At 48.5% G+C, this 21,543-nt stretch overlaps 9 protein-coding genes across 9 annotated transcripts; 4 read left to right on the forward strand and 5 right to left on the reverse strand.

Moving 5' to 3' along the window:
• Positions 1-994: 994 nt before the first annotated feature.
• Positions 995-2,763, forward strand: J3458_002700 (uncharacterized protein; the record flags this gene model as incomplete). Its single annotated transcript, XM_066117316.1, has 2 exons — positions 995-1,314; positions 1,374-2,763. The coding sequence occupies 2 exons, from the start codon at positions 995-997 to the stop codon at positions 2,761-2,763; spliced, it is 1,710 nt and encodes a 569-aa protein (XP_065977100.1).
• A 395-nt stretch (positions 2,764-3,158) lies between these two features.
• Positions 3,159-4,112, reverse strand: J3458_002701 (uncharacterized protein). Its single transcript, XM_066117317.1, has 3 exons — positions 3,896-4,112; positions 3,588-3,822; positions 3,159-3,538 (listed from the first exon to the last, which is right to left on the reverse strand). Exons 1-3 carry the CDS (start codon positions 4,068-4,070, stop codon positions 3,445-3,447), a joined length of 504 nt encoding a protein of 167 aa, XP_065977101.1. The 5' UTR covers positions 4,071-4,112; the 3' UTR covers positions 3,159-3,444.
• Positions 4,113-6,407: 2,295 nt separating this feature from the next.
• J3458_002702 (uncharacterized protein) lies at positions 6,408-6,841 on the reverse strand (the record flags this gene model as incomplete). Its single annotated transcript, XM_066117318.1, has 2 exons — positions 6,408-6,544; positions 6,601-6,841. The coding sequence occupies 2 exons, from the start codon at positions 6,839-6,841 to the stop codon at positions 6,408-6,410; spliced, it is 378 nt and encodes a 125-aa protein (XP_065977102.1).
• A 3,283-nt stretch (positions 6,842-10,124) lies between these two features.
• J3458_002703 (uncharacterized protein) lies at positions 10,125-11,005 on the forward strand (the record flags this gene model as incomplete). The annotated part of the gene is made up of 2 exons (XM_066117319.1): positions 10,125-10,179; positions 10,227-11,005. Coding segments are annotated over 2 exons (834 nt in total), but the record flags the coding sequence as incomplete, so codon positions are not given.
• Positions 11,006-13,234: 2,229 nt separating this feature from the next.
• J3458_002704 (uncharacterized protein) lies at positions 13,235-13,750 on the forward strand (the record flags this gene model as incomplete). The annotated part of the gene is made up of 1 exon (XM_066117320.1): positions 13,235-13,750. The coding sequence occupies one exon, from the start codon at positions 13,235-13,237 to the stop codon at positions 13,748-13,750; it is 516 nt and encodes a 171-aa protein (XP_065977104.1).
• Positions 13,751-13,780: 30 nt separating this feature from the next.
• J3458_002705 (uncharacterized protein) lies at positions 13,781-14,221 on the forward strand (the record flags this gene model as incomplete). The annotated part of the gene is made up of 1 exon (XM_066117321.1): positions 13,781-14,221. The coding sequence occupies one exon, from the start codon at positions 13,781-13,783 to the stop codon at positions 14,219-14,221; it is 441 nt and encodes a 146-aa protein (XP_065977105.1).
• Positions 14,222-16,354: 2,133 nt separating this feature from the next.
• Positions 16,355-16,945, reverse strand: J3458_002706 (uncharacterized protein; the record flags this gene model as incomplete). Its single annotated transcript, XM_066117322.1, has 1 exon — positions 16,355-16,945. The coding sequence occupies one exon, from the start codon at positions 16,943-16,945 to the stop codon at positions 16,355-16,357; it is 591 nt and encodes a 196-aa protein (XP_065977106.1).
• Positions 16,946-17,076: 131 nt separating this feature from the next.
• J3458_002707 (uncharacterized protein) lies at positions 17,077-17,337 on the reverse strand (the record flags this gene model as incomplete). The annotated part of the gene is made up of 1 exon (XM_066117323.1): positions 17,077-17,337. The coding sequence occupies one exon, from the start codon at positions 17,335-17,337 to the stop codon at positions 17,077-17,079; it is 261 nt and encodes an 86-aa protein (XP_065977107.1).
• Positions 17,338-17,563: 226 nt separating this feature from the next.
• J3458_002708 (uncharacterized protein) lies at positions 17,564-18,402 on the reverse strand (the record flags this gene model as incomplete). The annotated part of the gene is made up of 2 exons (XM_066117324.1): positions 17,992-18,402; positions 17,564-17,929 (listed from the first exon to the last, which is right to left on the reverse strand). The coding sequence occupies exons 1-2, from the start codon at positions 18,289-18,291 to the stop codon at positions 17,564-17,566; spliced, it is 666 nt and encodes a 221-aa protein (XP_065977108.1). The 5' UTR covers positions 18,292-18,402.
• Between the last annotated feature and the right edge of the window lie 3,141 nt (positions 18,403-21,543).

The following is a 21,543-nucleotide window of genomic DNA, read 5'->3' on the forward strand; positions in this document are numbered from 1 at the left end:
CAAGCTCGCAAGCATAGCTTGCATGGGCAGCATTTACATGGAAAGCATTTGCACATTGACACGGATAGAGCTGGCTATTTGCTACCTTTTCCACCACTCTCGAGCCACCGGTCAACCTGAAAACTGTGACAATCTCATTCTGGTACTCCGCAGCTATTGTTACATCTCTAACGTGCCACCTACTCGTCTAACCCAGGGTTACTCCATCTGCACTGGAGTATGGCAGGGGAGGGAAACCCTGTTATCTTGCTAATTTCTCGAACAAGAGGAGTAAGGATAGAGGATTGTATAACTAGGAAACAAAGAGAAAAAATAAAGGGGGAGAGGGAGGGGGGAAAAGGAGAAACTAATGATGATAATCAATAGATATTTTAATACATATTCTATGTAGAACGTACACTAAGCGCCATGTGTTGAATAGTACCTCAACTTTTCCTGACACCTCTAAATAATAGCTTAAACCGACCGTGACGTCCGTGTGATGCCAGTTACGGCCGAGGAATTATCGTAATGTTGTATTTTCAACCACATAGTCTGCGGGTCTGGGCCCGTAGTCCAAGCGTTACAGATGTCCAAGCGCAATGTTATGTCTCATTAGGTCTGGTGTCTGAAAACCACGCAGGACGCGCTCAACACTCGTCGTTCTGATACCACTTAGGGGTACATGAGTATATAAGTGTTATACGAACATGTACCAGCTTTGCCATCCAGCTCCCAGTGGGATATAACTATTACAAGCTGTTATGCAGCTCAGCTCAGCACCATGCACTTGACAAGCCTTTACCTGTATTGTTGCCTTGCTCTTTGCTTGACATGTCAAGCTCAGCTCAGTCACTTGCTTCCACGGCAATTGGCTCCATATGTGAGTGCAGTCGCCTCTTTGATAGGCGGCAATGGATTTCTTGAGGCATCGTTCGGCGTTATACAAGGACTTCTCGGCCGTGACCAAGAGTTCGATTTCGTGGTCGTAGGAGGCGGCACTGCCGGAAACGCCATGGGATATCGCCTGGCAGAAGCGGGCTTCAAAACCGCAATCATTGAAGCCGGAACCTTTTTCGAGTTGTCCAAGCCCGGTTTTGCCACTATCCCAGGCCTTGATGTTCTTTTCGTCGGTTCGGACAGTTTCGAAGCTCTGTCCGCAGCGGACTGGAAGTTCGAGACGACACCTCAGCAAGGCGCAGGTGACCGCAAGTTTCATGTCGCGCAAGGGAAATGCGTCGGTGGCTCATCCGCTTGGAACTTCATGATCCACCATAGAGGCCCCAAGGGCGCGTATGACCAATGGGCCGAGGCCGTCGGAGACGATAGTTACAAGTAAGCCAATACTCATTCTACAATGCGGTTATCGAACAATTATTGACGTGTAACTTTAGGCTCGGCAGCTTCGAAGAATTTTACAAGAGATCCGTGACATTCACCCCGGGGAACACCTCGAAACGTCCAGCCGACACCGTATCTCCGTCTGACGCAGCTGATTTTGCTGCTCCGGGTCAAGGCGGTCCCGTTCAAGTCAGCTACACAAACTTCGTCTCAGACTGGTCGAAGTGGCTGCAAAAAGGCCTGCAAGCTGTCGGGCTAAAAAGGACGGATGGATTTGATCGTGGTGATTTGTTGGGCTATCACTACACCGTAACGACCATTCGGCAGTCCGACGCAACCCGAAGTTCGTCTGCTGAATACATCTACGCTGCAGACAAGAAGAAAATGAGCAATCTTAAAGTATTTACCAATACTCAAGCATCGAAAATTAACTTTGATAGCAGCAAGAAGGCAACAAGTGTTAAAGTGCTCTCTGCAGTTGGATCCGAGTACACCATCAAGGCGAAGCGAGAGATTATTGTTAGCGCTGGGGCTTATAAATCGCCACAACTTCTGCTGCTTTCCGGAATAGGGCCCGAGGACACGCTCAGCCAACATGGAATCCCAGTCGTTGCGTCTTCGCCCGGAGTTGGCCAGAACATGTGGGACCATATCTTCTTCGGACCGTCTCACGCCGTCAAGTTCAAGACTATCGATTCTATCTTGAAAAGCCTAACCGACTTGGCCAGCGCTGTTGAAAAGTATCTTACAGGGCACGAAGGGATTCTCAGTTCAAACGGGATCGAGATGGTCGGGTGGGAAAAACTGCCAGCGCAACTCAGAAATGACCTCTCCGAGGACACCAAGCAGCAACTCGGTTGGTTCTCAGACGACTGGCCAGAGGTGGAATTCCTCGGCGGCAACGGATATATTGGAACATTTGGGTCGCTACTTGCACAGCCAGTCGACCAGAAGCAATACACTACGCTTCTGGGTGCCCTCGTCGCGCCGCTTTCCAGGGGCAACGTGACGATATCATCTACCTCTGTCCGTGACCAACCTGTCATCAACCCCAACTGGCTGACTGCCAAGGCCGACCAAGAAGTTGCGGTGGCGTTGATGAAGCGCCTGCGACAGGTGTGGGCAACCTCTGAGCTGCAGTCCATCTCGGATGGCCCCGAGTATTATCCAGGCGAGAAAGTAAAGACAGACGAGGAGATTCTAGACAGTGTGCGAAAGTCTCTGATGACGGTTTGGCACCCGTCGTGCACATGCAAGATGGGCAAGAAGGAAGATCCCATGGCTGTGGTTGACAACTTGGCGCGAGTACATGGCGTTCAGGGTCTGCGCGTTGTGGATGCGAGTGCTTTTCCTATCTTGCCTCCAGGACACCCCATGGCAACCATTTATGCGTTGGCAGAAAAGATTGCCGACGATATTATCCGCACCGCCAAGCAGGGGTAGCTGTGGTCAGGGGGTATCGGCATAAAGTGCCACGAGGATTCTTATTGTAACAGCGTGGAACATTTCCGCGAATTTTTTTTTTGAAAGTTTTAGTAGATTTATATATCTCCTACTTTACTTTATATAGAAGAATTCGGCATATCTAGGCTTCAGAGCCGATAGGATTAGAGTTACATATCACTGCAATTTACCATTTCCAGACATAAGATTTGCTTCACATTGAGACCATGAACGATCGTCGTGTCAATGCCAAGTGGTCATTTCCCTCCAAGAAGAGATAGATCAGTCCGAAGGATTTTCATAATCCTCATTCTATTCAGGATACAATATATGCAATGCTGTTCATAAAACAGCGTTGTGAAATATTTATTCGTCTATAAATGAAATGTACTAATGAAACTTTTAATTGTCCTAGCTAAATACTAGTGTGAGCACTACATTAGGTAAGGCCCGGTGAAAATAATGTCATGTGCCTGGTCGAACCTGAGCTAGAGGGCCGTAATGTTTTATGTCATATAGATGGAATGTATGTACTCCTTTATTGTCAGTCAATCAAGTTGATTGTGTGCGATTGCTTCCGGCATTTCGTTGAGTAAGCCAGGGGTCGACATAAATACTAGAATAGTACAAACTAGTGATTACTGGCTCCAGTTCAAAGCTGAGTTTCCTAGCATCAGGGTATTATTGCAAAAGCTCCGATTGACCATCCAGCCCAGACCATTTCGGTTTCCCATCATCAATATCAACACAGCGTTGTGAGTAAAAGATGTGACACCTGAAGTTGGTCAGATGGATATGTAGTGTCGTGGCGTGAAGCTACTCACTGTACTTCAAAGTTTTCTTTCTGCGCAGCGTTCAATGACAGTAATGGTGGGAATACAAGGGCCATGTTCCTTCCTTCATCCATTATATGTGATCCGCACCACTTGCAACTGACCTTGCAAGGCAATTCGTGATGACCTTCTTTTGTCGCCGAATTATAGAACTTCAAGTGTTCGGCTCCCGTTTCAAAAGCTACATTGGACTTTTGAAATATGGCAGCCCATTGAAATGGGGCTCCTGATTTGACGACAATGGATTAGTTCAGTGCGACAGCGAGGAAAGGGCAGTGATGGACTAGCAGCAGCCTTACCATGAATAAGTTGACAGCCTACGCAATGGCAAAATTTGGATGCCAATGGCTTGTCAGTGCTTATCCAATACAACACTTTTCGGCAATGACAAGAGCCTTGAATCTCTCGCCGGAAGTGGCTTTGAGTATCTAGTTGTTGATACGGCGGCTTCAGTCGCCAGTCTTCCGAAGACATTGTAAGTCGCTGAGTTGGACGCCAGATCAACGCTTCGCCGGCTTCCTGGATAGACACATGTGATATAGAATATGGAAACAGATGGCTTTGAACTTCGACTAGGTTTTAAATCAAGTCAGCATATGTAGTCTCTGGAAGTGGTCCCACAACAACCGTCAACCATAATTACGTTGCGCTTGCGTCACGTCCCGACCTCAAGGGCGACTCAGAATCACCACACGGCAATTTATGACGTCATATTCGATGCGGTACATCACCGCCTTTCAGTTTCAGTATTGACATGAGAATTACAAATTACACCAGCCTGCTTGGATAAAACATATCCCGCTTCTGTTCGACAGACACATGCAACCAAGACTGCTGATGTGTCGTTGTTAATCGAGATATGCGCCTTGCTGCTGTCTTATACTATAATCTAAGGCCTGGGAAAAGGGATTGCCATTGAGTTTGCAGAGACTTGGCTTCATGGATCGGTCTTCTGGCTTTGCTATTCACCGGATGGTGTTGCAGGTCTGCTAGCTGCACTATTAAAAGTGGAGAATTCCCTTGGTAGTGCATGCTTGCTATCTGGCAACTATAATATTAAGATACTCGTATATAGTAAGAAGACTTTAAAAGTAATAAATTAATAGTATAAAAGTAGTATAACCTCAATAGTTATAAAAAGGGCTTATTTTTCGTACCCAAATAGCCCTGATTTTAAGGATAATTCTACTCTTTAATCACTTCTATAGCTATCTAACGTAATAGTTTCTCTAAGACTTCTCAGAGAGTTATAGCATTTCCCCAAGTCCCAAAGGATCTTGTTCTCGATATAGTGAAAGAGCCAATTGTAAGCAGCATAAGAGAACAGCGGATACCGCTCTTTGTTGCAAGACTTGTTCTGAATTTCTGTAGAGATACCTAGCAGGCACAAATACTAGAGGCAGGTCAATGACAGCGTGCGTGACTGCTGTATGTTGAAACGGCCTTTCCAGGTCTTGTCGGGGTCAGGATCTAATATAAGAAATTCCCCAGCCGTCTGGTGAATAAAAGACAGCTTCGGCTCGTAGACGTTGACAAGAAGGCCACACAGATTCTTCACCACGGTCTCGAAAGTCTCCCGGTGCCATTACTTTTTCTCCAATTCCACATATGAATTGTACTGCTGGCCCTCTGTCGCCAACGTCAAAGAATCCTTTGCTTCGTCCAGAGTCAGAGGCCATGACTTCTGCGGCAAAAACAGTCGAGCGGCTTCATGAGGCTCTGCGCAATCTGACAAAAGGCGAGGCTATCGTTTTGATCAATACATTCATGATGATTCAGTATTTGAAAACGCATCTAGCAACCCAGGAGGACTATTGGCATCTTCTCATGAGTAAAGCCGGGTGTGCATTGCTGCTAGCCTTGGGATACAACGAAAACCAAGAGGGGGCGCTAGCACCCTTGAATAACAAGCTATTGTCTGCCAAGATGCCTCTAGGTATCAAGAAGTTGCGTAACAAAGCCTAGATTCTTCGATCCCCAAGACTTGCTTGATGTGCGATACGCTCGTTGAGACTGGGGATGGGACGCAACTAGAAATGCCTTGCCGAAGAGTGCTACGATACTAAAACACAGCCCCGAAAAGGATATATTAACTGGACATAATTTTAGTAACACCAAGTGTGGAGCGGTCATATATTATGCCCACGAATTGGTGATGAAAATGTTGAAGTCGCCGATTTACAAGCCAGAGAGCTCAAGCAGTACAACTCTTGGCAAGTTCGACCACCCGGGCGCCGAACTAGACCAAGGAAATGAAGATCCTAGAGTAAAATTGAAAAGTTTGACCCTGTCAGCTAGTCCCGTGGGCAACTCATTATTAGCTAGAACCATCTGAAACTTGCTTGTCGTTCCAGTACAGTGTGCCCCCGCAGACTTTTCTTATGGCCGAATCTTGCGGGCTGATTTCCGGCTCGTGAACGAATCAAGTCTCTTTTGATCCATGCTTCCAATGCGTCTGTCAGACTATAAGACTGTTGAGTTATTGACGTTGTAGTTGAGTGAGTGCGATTTTCACACAGCATGATCGGTTGGAGACCTTGAACTTAATGAGAGACACTTGATTTTCTGTCTAAAAGAGCGGATAGTTGGTTTACATAGCAATTGACTTCCGTTCAGAAAGGGACGTCCTTCGTGGTTTTAATTTCCATATGAATGAGCCCATCGATCTTCAAATGTGTTGAAACCATCTGAAACGCCAGTCTGAAATCATTACTGTCGTCTTTGCGGAAGGCTACTTCCAAAATTTGCCAATGGCAGTCCTGTCCTTCAGCTAATCTAGGTGACAGCGGCATCGTTGTAAGCGCGCTGTACTCATTCGTCCTTCTGCAAGGTATACGCAATCGAGTCCTTAATCGGTACTACTCTAACGAAGTCTTTTTCAGTGGTGCTGTTGCCGCGAAACATTTCCCCGATCCATTCGCGATCATCTGAACTATTGTATACGGGGACTATACCAGTGTCAGCTAACAACGTCCCTGGATTTAATGCCAAATGGAGGGCTTACTGGAGAAACCGAGGGAAGTTGTGCATGCACAGTCTGTCGATTGGCAGATTTTCAAAACGTAAGCTGCCCAAGCTTCGGCATTGGGGTACTCGTGGTAAGCAGCCTTGACGTCTTTGCAGGCCTTTCTTTCGTTCAACTCCTGACTGGCCACCCAATTCAATGGCGGTTCCAATTCAACGCGAACGAACTTGGCCAGCCCGGTGGCGATGAAAATTGTGCTTGCAACAAGAGAGAGCTTCATTTTGATGCGGCTTAAAGTGCTGAGTATGAAGTAAGTTCTGAGGGTGAGTTTCTGATGGGGAATATCTTGGATAACAGGAGAGGTCTTGCCGGCTTATATATCTCTACGAAGGCATACTTTCAATAGCCCCCTGCATCTCAGCCACACACTCGAATTCGACTGTTCGTTGCATTGATATCTTTGGGCAGTCAAAGCCCAACCAGTTACGGCGACCTGTCTCAAAATAATTGTGACCAAAGCACTCCGTATACACGGCAGATAGTATTATGGCCTGGATGATTACTACATCGGACTGAATGAGGCTGTTACTGTTACTCCTTCACAGCAAATCGCATGTCTAGTTTCTGTATGGGATGGGCTAATCACCTAGGCGAATATGTGGTTTTGAGTGGCTAATGTATTATGTACCCAAGGTGCAACCAATGTCAGCCTGAGTCGTCCGCCACAGGTCATTTTCTTCACGTATCCCGAGACAGAGAAATGCGAGGGGTGTAAGGCACTGGCCGGCTATGACTCAGCTGACTGCAGTGAGACATTCAACGACCCTTCCGCATTATTATGCCCGGCACTACCGCTGCCGGTGATGAGTTGTGATTCGAACCCCAGACTCGCATAGATGTTCGGGCCGCCACAAGTTAGCAAATCAAATGTCGTTATTCTAGAGAACCAAGCCATCGACAGACTCGGGATCGGCGTGACCCGACCCAGTAGACGATACTTGCTTTGACATTAAAGTAAGGTACGAAAAGATAGGAGTCATGCCAGTGTACGAACAACAGATATTGAGATATTCATTCAGGAAACACAACATATTGCCTACATTATATAGGTGAGTATAAGAGAAGTAGAAATAGCTCCAGGTGGAGAGTCCATAAACTACATAATCAACTCCTGATGCCAAAGTCTAGACATCAAAATCATAGACCCCCATAATCGCCTTGCATCTATTATCTACAAAGATTTTAGTGTGATAATCCATCATGTCTCATACCACAAAGTATTCAACCTATTATGGACTCCTTGCCGACGTTATATCATAGTCATACGAGTCTTGGGCCATGGAAGACGAAGGCAGCAGCAAGTGCAAACCAGGCTACTCCTAATGCCTGACACAACAAGTACAGTAATATATCGTTACCCTGTCTCAGTTGGCAGTGGCCGACATTGATTAACCGCATACACAGCATAGTCCTATAGGCTGTAGGGATCTTCAACAGTCATGTGCTTACGAGCCGCTCCCCAAGACAGCCCTACAAAATGGTCCATAGACATGTGGCACAATGTACTTGGCCACCACCACGTTTCAGCATTCTGCATCCAGCCACGCGGGCCTTTCGGTCCCGACCGGGCTATTCTCATGTTATAAGCTTACCAAAACGGCGCGCTGCTTGAGCTTGTGTACGAAAGTTGGGACGCATCTCAGACACATATAGGCTTCAGATACGCAGTAGATCCGCCGATCTCGAGTCAGTCAATAGCCTGGTTCATTGGAACTTTTGATGTCTTGTAAAATTTCACGCCAATTGCATCCAAGTGACTATACGTTGTGATTGTGACAACTTGTGTGATTAGCTATTGGCTTTATGCAGGTCTGAGGCCCGCATTGCAACTCATCTTGGCACAGAAGGCACAGCCAGCCAGAATCCAGGGCTTTTATTGAGGCATATGGTCAAGTCGGAGTGTACTCTGGTTTCTAACGCATCAACAAAGATTACCCGCTGCAGCTATCGCTGTCGCGTCCTTCTCGTGATGACGCGTTCGGGCAATGGATACCGCAACCTTTCCCAAGCCGAGCTTGCCGTATTCGCCGATTGGTTCCATCTAGCATCGGTTATGTGCGGCATTTGTAACAAACACATTGAGAGGCTTGCATAGGTCATCTTTTCGGGGCCGTAACATACACTGCTTCTTGGACACCAAGCACTTGAATCCTTCGATTCCATGCTCAACAGGGTCCATGTTTACAAATATGATCAGATCCTCTTCACGTGCAACAAAATCAGCTCATTCAAGAGGCGGAAAATGGGTTTTTGACTTCTGTCTCCATTTTCTCACCATGATAATCCCACCAAAGCCTAGTATCCATGTAGAAACCTGGGTAGCGGCACGATGGGAGCCGAGTAATTGTGACAGGTGGGAGGCGAAGGGCGCATGTGCTGTTCGCCTCGAAAGTACCGATGCATCGATGCTTTAGTGGCGATCATACATCCCTCATGTGGAGTTGGACTTGATACGAAAATTGGACGGGATAAGTTCGTTGGAGTGCAGGTAATGAACTTGTCTTGAAGTGCCTCAGGTTCGCCGTCCAGTTCCAATGTCAAAGCCCATGTCCTTCCGCAGTGAGTTAGCGGCAGACTCAAATCTTGACCCAAATCGAGGCTCGATATTACTATTGAGCCACCCAGTATGCTTAGGATGATCCTCAATGAATCTGATTTCACTCTCTAAAGTGTCCTGAGAGACGGGGTTTGGTTTGAATGAGTTGGCATATGATAATGGCATTTGGCAACGGCCTCTTTGCCAAATCTCGTACTGATGACCGCGTAAAAGGATGCCTGAGCCTCCTTTGCATCTCAGGAGGTAGTGGCGGCGATAAACTATTCCTATTCAAAATAATCCAGCTCAGGAATAAGGGCATTAGTCAATGGAAGAATTTCTAACAACGATGCTCCTGTCCATTCATACCGCAAGACTGGTGCTTCATCATCATTAACAGAATGACCGTGACCGAGAAGAAAGAAACAAGGGAGGTGATAATAGCAAAAAGGGGTACCGTACAGGTCCCAGAGGTCGATAGGTGAATTACAATGCGCATTTCTCAATCGGCAAGCGGTGAATGGAGTCGACCACAGACCACCGTGAAGATGCCGGCTTCGGAAGCCCATAAGGTCAACTGGTAGATTCCCCGACCGACCCCCCGCATTTTGACATACTTTTCCATTGGAAGCCATCGACGGCTAGCAGTGATGGCTGTGTCAGCAAAACTATGGTAGCTGACGGCCGTTGAGGTTCTGGGCTTGATCAAGAGGGACCTGCTCACTGTCGAGGAGTACGCGAATGCACTATTGAGCCGCATCGAGTCGAGAGACGGCGTGGTAAAAGCGTGGGAGTACTTGGGTATGCCGTCTTGACCATCAAATACAAAGCAAAACTCACCTCATCTTTGCATCAGATTCAGGCCTTGTCTTGAGCCAGGCTCATGCTCTAGACCGGGTTCCACGCCATCAGAGGGGCGGGCTTCACGGAGTAGCCATCGCCATCAAGGTCATCATGGACACCAAAGATGACCGATGCGTCAATTGTTGAGACACTCCGGCGGGCTGGAGCCCTAATATTCGGTAGGTTGGTTGACTTTGCCGTGGGGGTCGTTCTGAATCGCTTACAGGCAAGACAACTAGGACAGAATTCACAGTCCTGAACTCAGGCCCTGACACCACCAATCCGCACGACGAGAACCGTACGCCAGGCGGGACATCGGCTGGATCTGCGGCCGCGGTGGCTGACTTCCAAGTTCCTCTCAGCTTCGGAACGCATACAGGTGGCAGTGTCATTCGTCCAGTCTCTTACACGGGCACATATGCCATTAAGCCAACCTTTAACACATTATCCGGCGAAGGCATCAAGGTCGCCTCCCTTGAGTTCGACACCATTGGATATTTTGCTCGTAGTATAGAGGATCTCAAGCACATTACCGACGTTCTCAGTATCATCAAGGAGGAATTTACCGACATGGTATTGAAAGAGGCTAAAGTGGGCTTCGTCGAGTCACCGTTTTGGCCGTCTGCCGGGCCCGGCAGCATCGCAGCCATGGAGAAGGCTGCTGAGACTCTCCACAATCACGGGGTTACGGTCGAGTATGCCGAATTCCCGGATGAATCCAACGATGCCATAACTTTGAACAAGATGTTCAAGGTGATCTTTGTAAGAGACGGGGGTGCGGCATTCAACAGGGACTGTCTCATGGACACTGCCAAGACGAAGCTGGACCCGGATGTCCGCGCCTTCGTTGACGATGCCCGCAAACTCTCCCGTGACGAGATACAAGAAGCCTCTGACTACTTTGCAGCCCTGCTCCCAGCGTTGGATAAGATTGCCATGAAATACTCCGCTCTTATCACGCCAAGCGCGACCGACGAAGCACCCTTGAGATGGATGATATGGGCAGTCCTGTTTTCAACTCGGTGTGGACGGTGAGGAGTCCCGGATTTTCCAGTTTTGCCAGGGGCTAACCTGTTGCCTCTAGGCAGCTCACATGCCCGCAATCCATGTGCCTGCTTTTACAGGACCCAACGGCATTCCTGTCGGCCTGTCTCTCATAGCCCGGCGGTATGATGATCAACATCTTCTGAGCATCGCCAAGATGCTCAGTGGGCCTCTGATGAGTGAAGGGGGTTGGCAGGAGAAACTGCTATTTCCTGATTCTGATGTGACATCTGAAGCTTGAGCACAAATCTGATCCTCCATCGTACATAGAGAAGTTCAGTGAAGAATTAGGGCAAGAATTTTCTCAACCCCAACAAGCGCGTAATGTGACATTTACAAACGTAAACTTGAGTGATTGAGCCTTTTCTTCGAGTAGATGTACCGTGGTCAGCCCAGCTTTTCTGAATCAACTGAATTTGCGCCCCAAACATCCCCCCCTCGATGCAGACAGGGATCGGACTGTATAAACCAACAAAGTCGCATGGTTTAACATCTTCCATGCAAGCTTTCTTCATCGATTTGTTGATAATGTCGAAATGGGGTTTGGCTCTATAGTCATAGTAGGTGAGGCTTTAAAACTGATTCTCAATTTTAAGCAAATAAAAAACGATATCCCGCAATATAAAATAAGCCATAATAACTGCACAGCCACTTGATGTAAATTTTAAAAAGCTTATGTTTTTTAGTAATCTCTATTCAACTCCTTAATAATATATAGAGCTAGAACAAGAGTCGTGCTGTTACGGTCACAACTTATTGCTATTGGTGGTGCTGGTGGTGTTGGCCATATCGTGTAATACACCAGAGTTGTACCTGCACTTTTCACCCGCTAGAGTAACTATAAGTTCGCTTGCAGCTATACAGATTCAAAAATCTCGCGAAAACCAGTATGTATTCACTTTGCATTATATTAAATAATGGCTGTCGGTTACTATCAACACAGTCAATGAGCTTGTGCTCTTCATGCTATGCTGTTTTCAAGACACAATTTATACGCTACTCTTTGTTACTTGGTCATTTATCATGCGTGATTATATCGTAGTATAGTAGTCTTGCCGCATCCTCACTAGCGACAACCCCATCCAGCACGAGCTTCTTGCTACTAGACCCGTTGACTGTCTCCCGAGCTGCCAGAATCTACGATCAATATTCTATGGGCAGCTGTTAGGTAGATGGTTGTATCTATTTGTCTGTAATGTAGATGCTTGTTACGTCTATCGCGTGCCAAAGCAGCGAGACGGAACGACCGTGCTGTGTAATATCGAGAGCCACTTTCCGCCCAAGAGTCGCAACCTTCCTTCACACATCGAATAGCAGGGGGAGGCATTTCGAATGAGAGTTCGTTGATGGAAAAATTAGCTCTGGGCTCAAAATGTTGGTGGCTATCGTTTCTTTTCGTGATGAGTGGTTTGCAGGATGCTGGAATAATTGAAATCGGTTTGGAGCGGCGTGCCCCTTTATACTTGAAGATTCCACCGAAACACATCCTGATGAGCCGACTTGTCGAGGGAACGGCTTAGCCTCCATCAGAAAAGAAGCACTCCGGCACTACCACAGGTTCTTCCATTGGATCACCCATTCGTATAAGACCTGCCTGGTGGAGCGAAACAAGGTACACCGACCAACATAGTCATGCCAACTGCATGCATTTGGGTGCGCGAGCCTATGAATATCAAGTAGGCGGAGCATCTTATGCAGCTTTTCACATAATTGTGATGATATGACGACGTTGGCTTGCGTTGAAATAATTGCTGTCCTGCGGCCCGCTGTTCTTGCAAGGAGGTATTTATTTACGTACTTGGGCTGAAAGAGGGCGGTGGATAGTTAACCAGGAAACAAGTTGAGCATAAATCACCGAGCATCAGGCCACATTCCCTGCCATCAATTTCACATCGCAGCCTCTCTCTCCAACCCAACCAACCTCTCCGCCAAGACGTCCCAATAATGCCTTTATGGAAATGTGATTTTGGTCATTGCCACCGACCTGCCGTTCGCACTCTCGGCGACTGCGTGCTCTGTAATCGCCATCTCTGTTCGAACCACTTGCGGCCTGAAATTCACGACTGCCCTCGCTGGGAGGTTAGCCCAGTTCCTTCTCGGGAAGTATGCGCTTACCAACTCTCCTAACAGGATGCGGATGCATATGATCCTGCATCCCGGGATGCGGAGGAGCGTGAGCTCACTGAGCTGATGAAAAAGGTCAACACGCATGCCCTCGAGGCCCGGGCCAGCCATCTGCGCCAGGGCATACCCTGTTCCACCCCTTTGCTCAAATATGACCGAGAGACGCGAAGCTCTGTCATGGGCGGTATGAACTATCACATTGAAGTCCGTTTCGAAGACGGGGTCGTGTGGATTGCCCGGATCCGCAGATTCAACGCCTCGTCGCCTCCTGCTGCACTACGCGACTACATCATCCAGAGCGAGGTCGCAACCCTCATGTTTCTAAAGCACACCAATGTTCCCGCCCCGGAAGTATACGATTATGCCCTTGAGGACATGCCCAGTAATACCGTAGGCGTAGGCTACATTCTCATGCAGAAATTGCCCGGCAGGTCTCTACGGTGGTCCATCGCAACTCCGGAGCAGAGAAGGAACGTCATGAACCAGCTGGCGGATACCTTCATCGAGCTTCACAAACACCCTTTCCCCCTTCTTAGCTCTCTCGACAGCCCCGGCACGTCTCACATTAGCGCATATGCTTGAGATTCGCTCACAGACTTTGCGGAATCTAGGATGTGCACCACGGGACCCTTCTCTTCACCAAGAGAGTATCACATAGCCTCTATACAGCTTATTTTGGATCTGGTCGTCAAGGACGAAATCTACTCGCAGCAGGCGGTGGACGCCTACCTCATCCATAGATTTCTGCTAGACCTGGTCCCACGGGTGTTGCCCTCAACACAGAGCAATACATTCTATTTGAAGCACGCAGACGACAAGGGAGACCATATTTTGATAGATGAACAGTTCAACATGACGGGTCTTATTGACTGGGAGTGGGCACACACGGCCACGTCTTCACAGGCATTCAACTCTCCAATTGGCTTCTTGCCGGTGGCGGACTTCTACAATGGCAAGAACAGCCTGGGCGACGACGAGATTATTTTTGCGCAACTGCTCAAGGCAAAGGGGCGACAGGATCTGGCGCAGTTTGTCTGGAACGGCCGATTGTAACATCAATTTGCATTCTGCTGCGGGTACGATCTCGCTGACTGGGACGGGTTCCTGGGCCTGTTTCGAGGACTTTGGGCAGCAGTGGCTGTGGACGAGGATTTGGAATGGAATGAGCGGAAGGCTGTTGCGTTGGATCGCTACAAGGATGATTCTGGGTTGCAGCTTGTGTTGGCCAAGTGCTAGGACGCCACAGACTTGTACAAACTGTGCAAGACTTGAGTCGTCCCATCTATGCCGCGAGATGGTACGTGTAGGCAATCATAGGTGATGGAAGATATTACAGTGCTACATGTCGGATATCCCCTCGTACACGGACAATGATGAACGGCGTCTATTGGCATCTTGGCTAAGGATAGTAGTTATACACATTCTAGACGAGCAGAGAAGCACCAATGCGCGCTCAGTGAATTCGGCGAGGGCCGTGGACAGCATTCCAGTCATGGAAGATGGATGCCGAGTCACCCTTTTTTTTTGCAAACGTAGCACACCAGCCTCGAATATCCCAAAACCAATCGAGATCAAAATGACGGACGTCCCTAATCACCACCGGTGCTGTTCACCACTGACTACTTTTCAGCCAATCTTTCCAGGATTCTTCCTGCCAAGTCACATGGTGAATTGCTTTGCGTGACCTCAAACGTGCCGAGTCCCCGAGGAGGTACTCGTGCGAGCCAGTCGACTAATCTACCAGCCGCCAGGGAGTCGACACTTAGGGTGGTCAGAGGCAGGTCTTGGTCAATGTCGGGAGATGGCAGACAGAGACATCTGCCAGTAGTGCCTGCGGAGCCTCAGCCAATACTTGGTGAACAGACTCTTTGGAGCTTTCTGCAAGACACTTCTTCAGTGACTTTTGCTGTGTCCTTTCTGAATCGCCTTGGTCGCCATTAGGAAGCCGGAGGCTGGCAAAAACGTGGCTCACGACACCAGTGCAAGTCGTTTGGGTTCAGCCAAGGCTGGATACCTGCCATAATCTGTCCCTGATGAGGGCGGGGTATTGCGAGCTCAACGAGACGCAAAGATGTCGGGCATTCCCTGAGCACGCAATAGCCAGCACATCATATAAACACATGACCTATGGGGTTCTTTCGGCCATACAACTCTCCTGGAAACCCCAGTGAGAAAAGCATAACTAGACCCATCACTTTTCCAAGCCTACAAATTCATTTAGTTGCTTTTTATCAAGTTGCTTAAACAAAATAAAAAAAAGGGCTAGGTGGAGGGCATCTAGTAACACTATGTTTTGGCCGTACCCAGGCCAGGGAACCGTAACTAACCACGCAAGACACCATGAGTACACGCATGGCGATGCGTCATACGCACTAGCCGATTAGTGAGAAATCCACCGTGGAGCTAGCCAAAAAATGAACACTGTGAGCTAGTTTATCCTCATTGCGGAGGGTAGTTGCCTTTTATAACTGTTTGCATCCTCCTCTGTCGGAATTTACATCACCCTCAACAGAAGCAAAATAGCTAACCAAAGTGGCTCCAAATAGTTCTGTCAATACAAGCTCATGTCATCGCCCCGACTCATCTTCTGGGATCGAGGCAAACATCGAGCTCTGAGATAGCGACACCAAGATTTGCAAAAGTTACCTAGTGTAAGGCGGACCATGTAACAGGGACTCTGGTGCCATCAGCTCTTTGATGTTAAAGTTGGAAAGAAGGGCTAAAGCAATCCGGTTCCTCGGTTGGATACTTGTGAAAGAGCGGCCGGACTTGAGGAACTGGGTAAATTGGGTAGAGCTTTCTTTGGCATGTTTGACTCTATTCTGCGAATAATGGCTTTTTCCAAGTTGCACTTGGCCTTGGGCGTGCAAATACTCTGCTTACTAGAGGTGCTGCACCAGCCGTAACGAAGTGTGTGTGTATCTATATATAGGTCTATACACCTTTATATGTGCTTATGTGTTTTAATGTATATTGACATGTGTTTTTCTGCGTTTGTGCGAGCAATTACACAACCTTAGCCAAGGGAAGAGACTTGACCACTTTCTCAGATGCTAGCATCATGTCATGCCACATACTTTAATCCCAAGACTTTATGATATGAGTTCTGCGCAACTAGCACTACGTAGCAGTCCCATAGTTGGACGAAAAAAATTATACACACAAGTATCATCTATATCTTCCATGCTAATCAGACAGGAGACTTGGGTGTAGAAAGTCGTGGCAATCAGCCCTCGAGGACTGATAGGCCTCGACTATCTCTCGAGAACCTTTCAAAGCAGACTCGAATTCACTTCTTTCCTCGTCAGAAAGATGCCTCTTTTCCTCGTACTTCCACCAGGTGGTTGTATCAATCATGCCCATCATACAAGCCGCAAGAGCAGACGCCGCGTCCTTGTCAATTTCGACAGGAATACCCAGTGGTAAACTGGCGCACTCCACTTCGTTTGGGGTAGGATATTTGCCGCTTGCTGAGACGAGTAGCCTCTTTCCCGTTTCGAGCACTCTGCCCAATTGTATAACGAGTAGAGTATGGCGCCCTCGACGAATGCTATCGTCTTGAATGGGGAAATCATCCGGGAGTGCAGATTCCTTGATCCCGCCGAGACCAAACTTGATGATACTGAATGCGTATTGGATAGCAACCTGTTGCCGCTCTTCTTCTGGCTTGTCCGGCATGTGCTTCTTGAGGTAGCCCATGACAGAGAGGGTCTCCTCACTGAGATGTAGTGCTTTGGACTGTCCAAGAACAAAAGCAATGTCCGAGCTACCAGGCATAGCCAGGCTCGTTTGTTGAGTTCTTCTGCAGCCTTGTTCAGATGTGCCCTAGCCTTGGAATATTCGTTAGGCCTGGGGAGAGAGTTGAGGCTCTCGGCTTGGGACGCGGCCCAGAGCAATTGGGCCAGCGTCTAGTTGATGCCCGTGTTCGGATATATTTGGATGCTTTTTTCGTCCTTTATCCTTTCAGAAAATTGCGACTTGTACGCCTCGCCAGCAGCTGGTAGAAAAGTGGTCGCGTTGTCCTTGAGCTTAACTGGAAGACTCAAGAGGTACTTGCGCTGCCTGCGTACAATCTCGGCAGACGTCTGCTCAGCGACGTTTGCAATAGCCTGTTCGGCTCCAGTTTCGAGTTGCCCCTGGTCCAAGTCAGTGCCAGGGTCCAGAATCATGCTGCTGGCATTGAGCGCGCCAATCTGCTCCGCGCCTGCGAATGCGATGGCTCAAGACTCGGTCCCGAAAGCCAGTGCCAGCTGACGAACAAGGGCGTTTTCTGCCCCGTGTGGTTGAACGGCCGCATAGATGTATTTGAATCCTCTCTTTCTAATAAACTTGTCGTGCCAGATGTCGTCGCGTGTCTTTAGGAGTTTTTCATGCGTCGGCACGTCAGGTGTAGGTTCAAACACGGCCAACGACTATCACGACACCGGGGATAAAGCCGCCCATGGCAAAGGCGTCGCCGATCAAGCACAAGGTCGAATCGATTCCGTTGAAAATTTCGTTTCTGTCTTTGACTATTCCGTCCAGTGCGTTCATAACACAGTCCACAAATGGGATGATGCTTGTCATGATTGTTGCCCGGTCCATCAAACCCATGTCGGTTGTAAAGGCGTGGACAACTTCGCCCACCCACAAGGCACTTCCTGCGACGCCGGCCACCTTTAAGGCTACACCGCCAGAGCCAGGATGAAGCCTTGGTGAGGTGGCCTCTAGCGCCTCGTACTTTAAAAAGTCCTTTCTGAATGTGGTGAGGTCCTTGTTCACCTTGTTTGGCACTTCACTGAGCCCGTGTTTGTTTGCGAATTCCTCGTATTTCCGTTCGACACTCTTTTGCACCTCGTTTGCCTTTCCGTCTCCTCGGGAGTTGCTTCACCTTTGGGTTTCTTGGGCTCTTGCTCACCTTTGGGTGTGTTTGACCCCTCGTCGCCGTTAGGTTCCTTGTCAGCCTCGAATGGGTTTTCCCAATCGCAAAGTGAGCTCTGTCTCTTCATCTTCTTTAAGTCAGTAAGAGGTTTATTAAGTACAGGATTTACCGCCTTAATGTCCTCGTGAAGTGCTTCAAGATTTCCCTCGTGATTGCCCTTGATGTTCTCTCTCCATTGAGCATGAAGGAACTTCTTGGTCATCCCAGGGTTAGCCTCGATCGTTTAAATTCATCATACGGCCTTGCGATTCATTCTTCTTCTGGTTCTGCGTTGCCGTCATTTATCACAGCTATGGGGTTCATGGACGGCTTGAAGCCTTCCACTACCTCGGTAGTTGCCACAGCTGTGACGTCGTTGAACGGCTTGAAGCTTTCCACAAGTCCCTTTATACCTGGACCACCTCCAGTGTGTTCTTTTCAGAGTTCTTCCAGCCTCTTCTCCAAAGTGCCTCCTTTGTTCTCGAGGTCCGTATTTGGAATGTCGATGTCTGTGCCTCCAGCCTCGGTGTGAATTTTGGCCTGAGTCGACCATCTTGGCTATTCGTCATAGACACACAACCCCAACGACTGCGTGGTTTTATTGCTTTCAAGCCAAATCTCACCACGTCAAGATGACCGTATAGCGTCAAGACACCAATATGCATAAAGGACTCCATCTGGAGGCGGCAAGAAAAATAAAGTGGTTGTCATATTAAAGGGCGACTGATACATGGGCACCCGGGTGCCCAAATAGACTAGCGCACCCAGGTGCCCAAATTATGTCAGCACTCCTCTAGCGCTGGGACAGAACCTGTGCCCCAGCATGTTCCTGCAGCCACTGCACATTGCAGCGCCAATCAGATTGATGAAACATGGATCAGGCAGCATTCCCTGACGACGTTCTTCCACCCGAAGGCACATATGAATCACGCGAGTCCTTACTTGATGCTATCAATTCTTGGGCGAAACCTCGAGGGTACGCATTTACAACAGGGAAATCCCTCAAGACACCAAATGGCAGAGTCAGAGTAATATTCGCTTGTGATAGGAATAAACCTCCTCCAAGCCCTTCTACTGATCGAGTGCGACGCACTTCGAGCCGAAGAACTGGCTGCAAGTTTTCAGTTCTAGCCAAGCAATCGCTAGATGGTAGTACATGGGTCTTGAGCCATCGACCAGACATCGAATGTGCTAAACATAATCACGCGCCCAGCGATGATCCTTCTGCACACCCTGCCCACCGCAAGCTTGTGGGAAAAGATGCGGCGATCGTCTCCAAACTCGTGAAGTCTGGAACTGCCCCTCGAGAAATAAGGACCTACCTCCATAACCACTCAGAAACACTTGCAACTCAGCGGGATATATACAACCGGATTGCGGCAACCAGGAGAGATCTTCGCGAAGGCCAGAGCAGCATTCAAGCCCTAGTCGACCAATTAGATAACGAGGGCTTTTGGTGTCGCGTCCGCTTGGATGTAGACAATCGACTGACGGCTATCTTCTTTGCCCATCCTGACTCTGTGGCGTATTTACAATGCAACCCGGACGTATTATTGCTGGATTGTACCTACAAGACGAATAAACACGGTATGCCGCTACTCGACATGGTCGGAGTAGATTCTAGCCAGCGGTCGTTCTGTATCGCATTTGCATTTCTATCCGGTGAATCGGAAGAGGATTACTCTTGGGCGTTACAACATCTCAGGTCACTTTACCAGCGTGAACTTCCGTCAGTTGTCTTGACTGATCGATGCCTAGCTGCAATGAACGCTGCTGCACATTGGTTTCCAACGACCAAAGCGCTCCTCTGCCTCTGGCATGTCAACAAAGCGGTCCTCCAGCGCTGCCGGCCCTTTTTTGTGCAGAAAGAAAACGAAACCTCAGAGCGGGCAGAAAATGACACATGGGAAGAATTCTACACCTCCTGGCACTCGATTGTTGCTTCACCAAGTGAAAAGATATTTGACGAGCGCCTGGCCAAGTTTGAACTGAAGTATGGCGAAAAATATCCAGAGTGTGTAGGGTATATCAAGATGTATTGGCTCGAGCCGTACAAAGAGATGATCATTAAAGCATGGGTGGATATGCACTTGCATTTCGGCAATGTGGCCACCTCGAGGCAGGTGGCTTATACTATATGCAATTGACAAGACGCTAATGGAACGTTCCCAGGGCCGAGGGTATCCATTCACTGATGAAAGCACACATTAAGAAATCGAATTTGGACCTTTTCGACGTTTGGCAAGCCATGAAGCATGCCATCGCAAACCAACTCAAGGAACTTAAACATATTCGAGCTTCGCAACAGTTACGCACACCTCTAGATGTATCCGGGCTCATGTTCGAAGCAGTACGAGGTAGGGTTTCGCATGATGCTTTGCGCAAAGTCCAGGGGCAACGGCAGTTATGTCTACAAGAGCCACGTCAGATTCTATGTAGTCAGACTTTCACTTCGTCACATGGGTTGCCGTGCTCCCACACCCTCGAGAAGCTGGAAGAAGAAGCTCAGGGTCTTCTGTTAGAGCATTTTCACCCACATTGGCACTTAAAGCGAGGGGTGGCACTGCCAAAACCTGTTCTGGAACCTCGCCGGGCTGCAAACCAACTAAATAGGACTCAACCCTTAACGAGCACAAGACGCGAACCATCCGGTTTCGAGAGAATCCAGGGTAACAGAAAGGCTCCCACTTGCAGCGCATGCCACGTGGTAGGCCACATTATGACCTCGAGGTCCTGTCCGCTGAAGTTCAAGGGGTCGCCGGTAGTACCTCTGCCGGAAGCTCGAAGTTCAGTCACATTTTCAGGTGCCACGGCGGAAATGGCTCCTGCGGGTGTCTCTAAGGCCCCCCCGGAAATCGTGCCAACGACCCAGCAGTCGCAATGTTCAAATGCAGTGGCGGATGCCTTGGCAGAGATTGATCAACCCTCTTCCTTTGCAGCACGCATGCCACCCATCCGTTCATCTCCTCTCATGAGATTTAATACGTCGACTGACTTGGGGTCGCTTGCCACATCAAACAACGCGCCCGGCAGTCCGCCAATGTTGACCGTTGAAGGGCCAAAAATTGAGCAAGTCCAGTCTTTGTCTGGTGTCACCTTGGAAGAGCCGCGGTACGATTCCCCGGGTGCCATTTATGAGAGATATGTAGCTGCTAGAAATGCGTGGTACGCTGCGCAACCTGCTGGCAGCATCAAGACCAACCAGCAATATCGCAAAGCGATGGGGCTCCCACAAAGATACGACAAGCGGAGTTACGAGTGGTGCTTGGACTACAAACAAATGTCGAAGCATCGCGTCACTGCGACAGGGTCCAGAGAATGGACGAAAGAGGAAATGATGGCGTATCTAGACTGGAGCAACCAGGAAGATGAGCGGATTGAAGCCCAGGTCGCTCGGGAGATGGGTGATCATCCTTTGGCTAACAAGAGAAGAGGAATGAAAGAAATATGGAAGAGAATAGAGGTAGACAGTAAT

Source organism: Metarhizium acridum (genome assembly GCF_019434415.1).
Source record: "Metarhizium acridum strain ARSEF 324 chromosome Unknown scaffold_13, whole genome shotgun sequence".
NCBI lineage: Eukaryota > Fungi > Ascomycota > Sordariomycetes > Hypocreales > Clavicipitaceae > Metarhizium > Metarhizium acridum.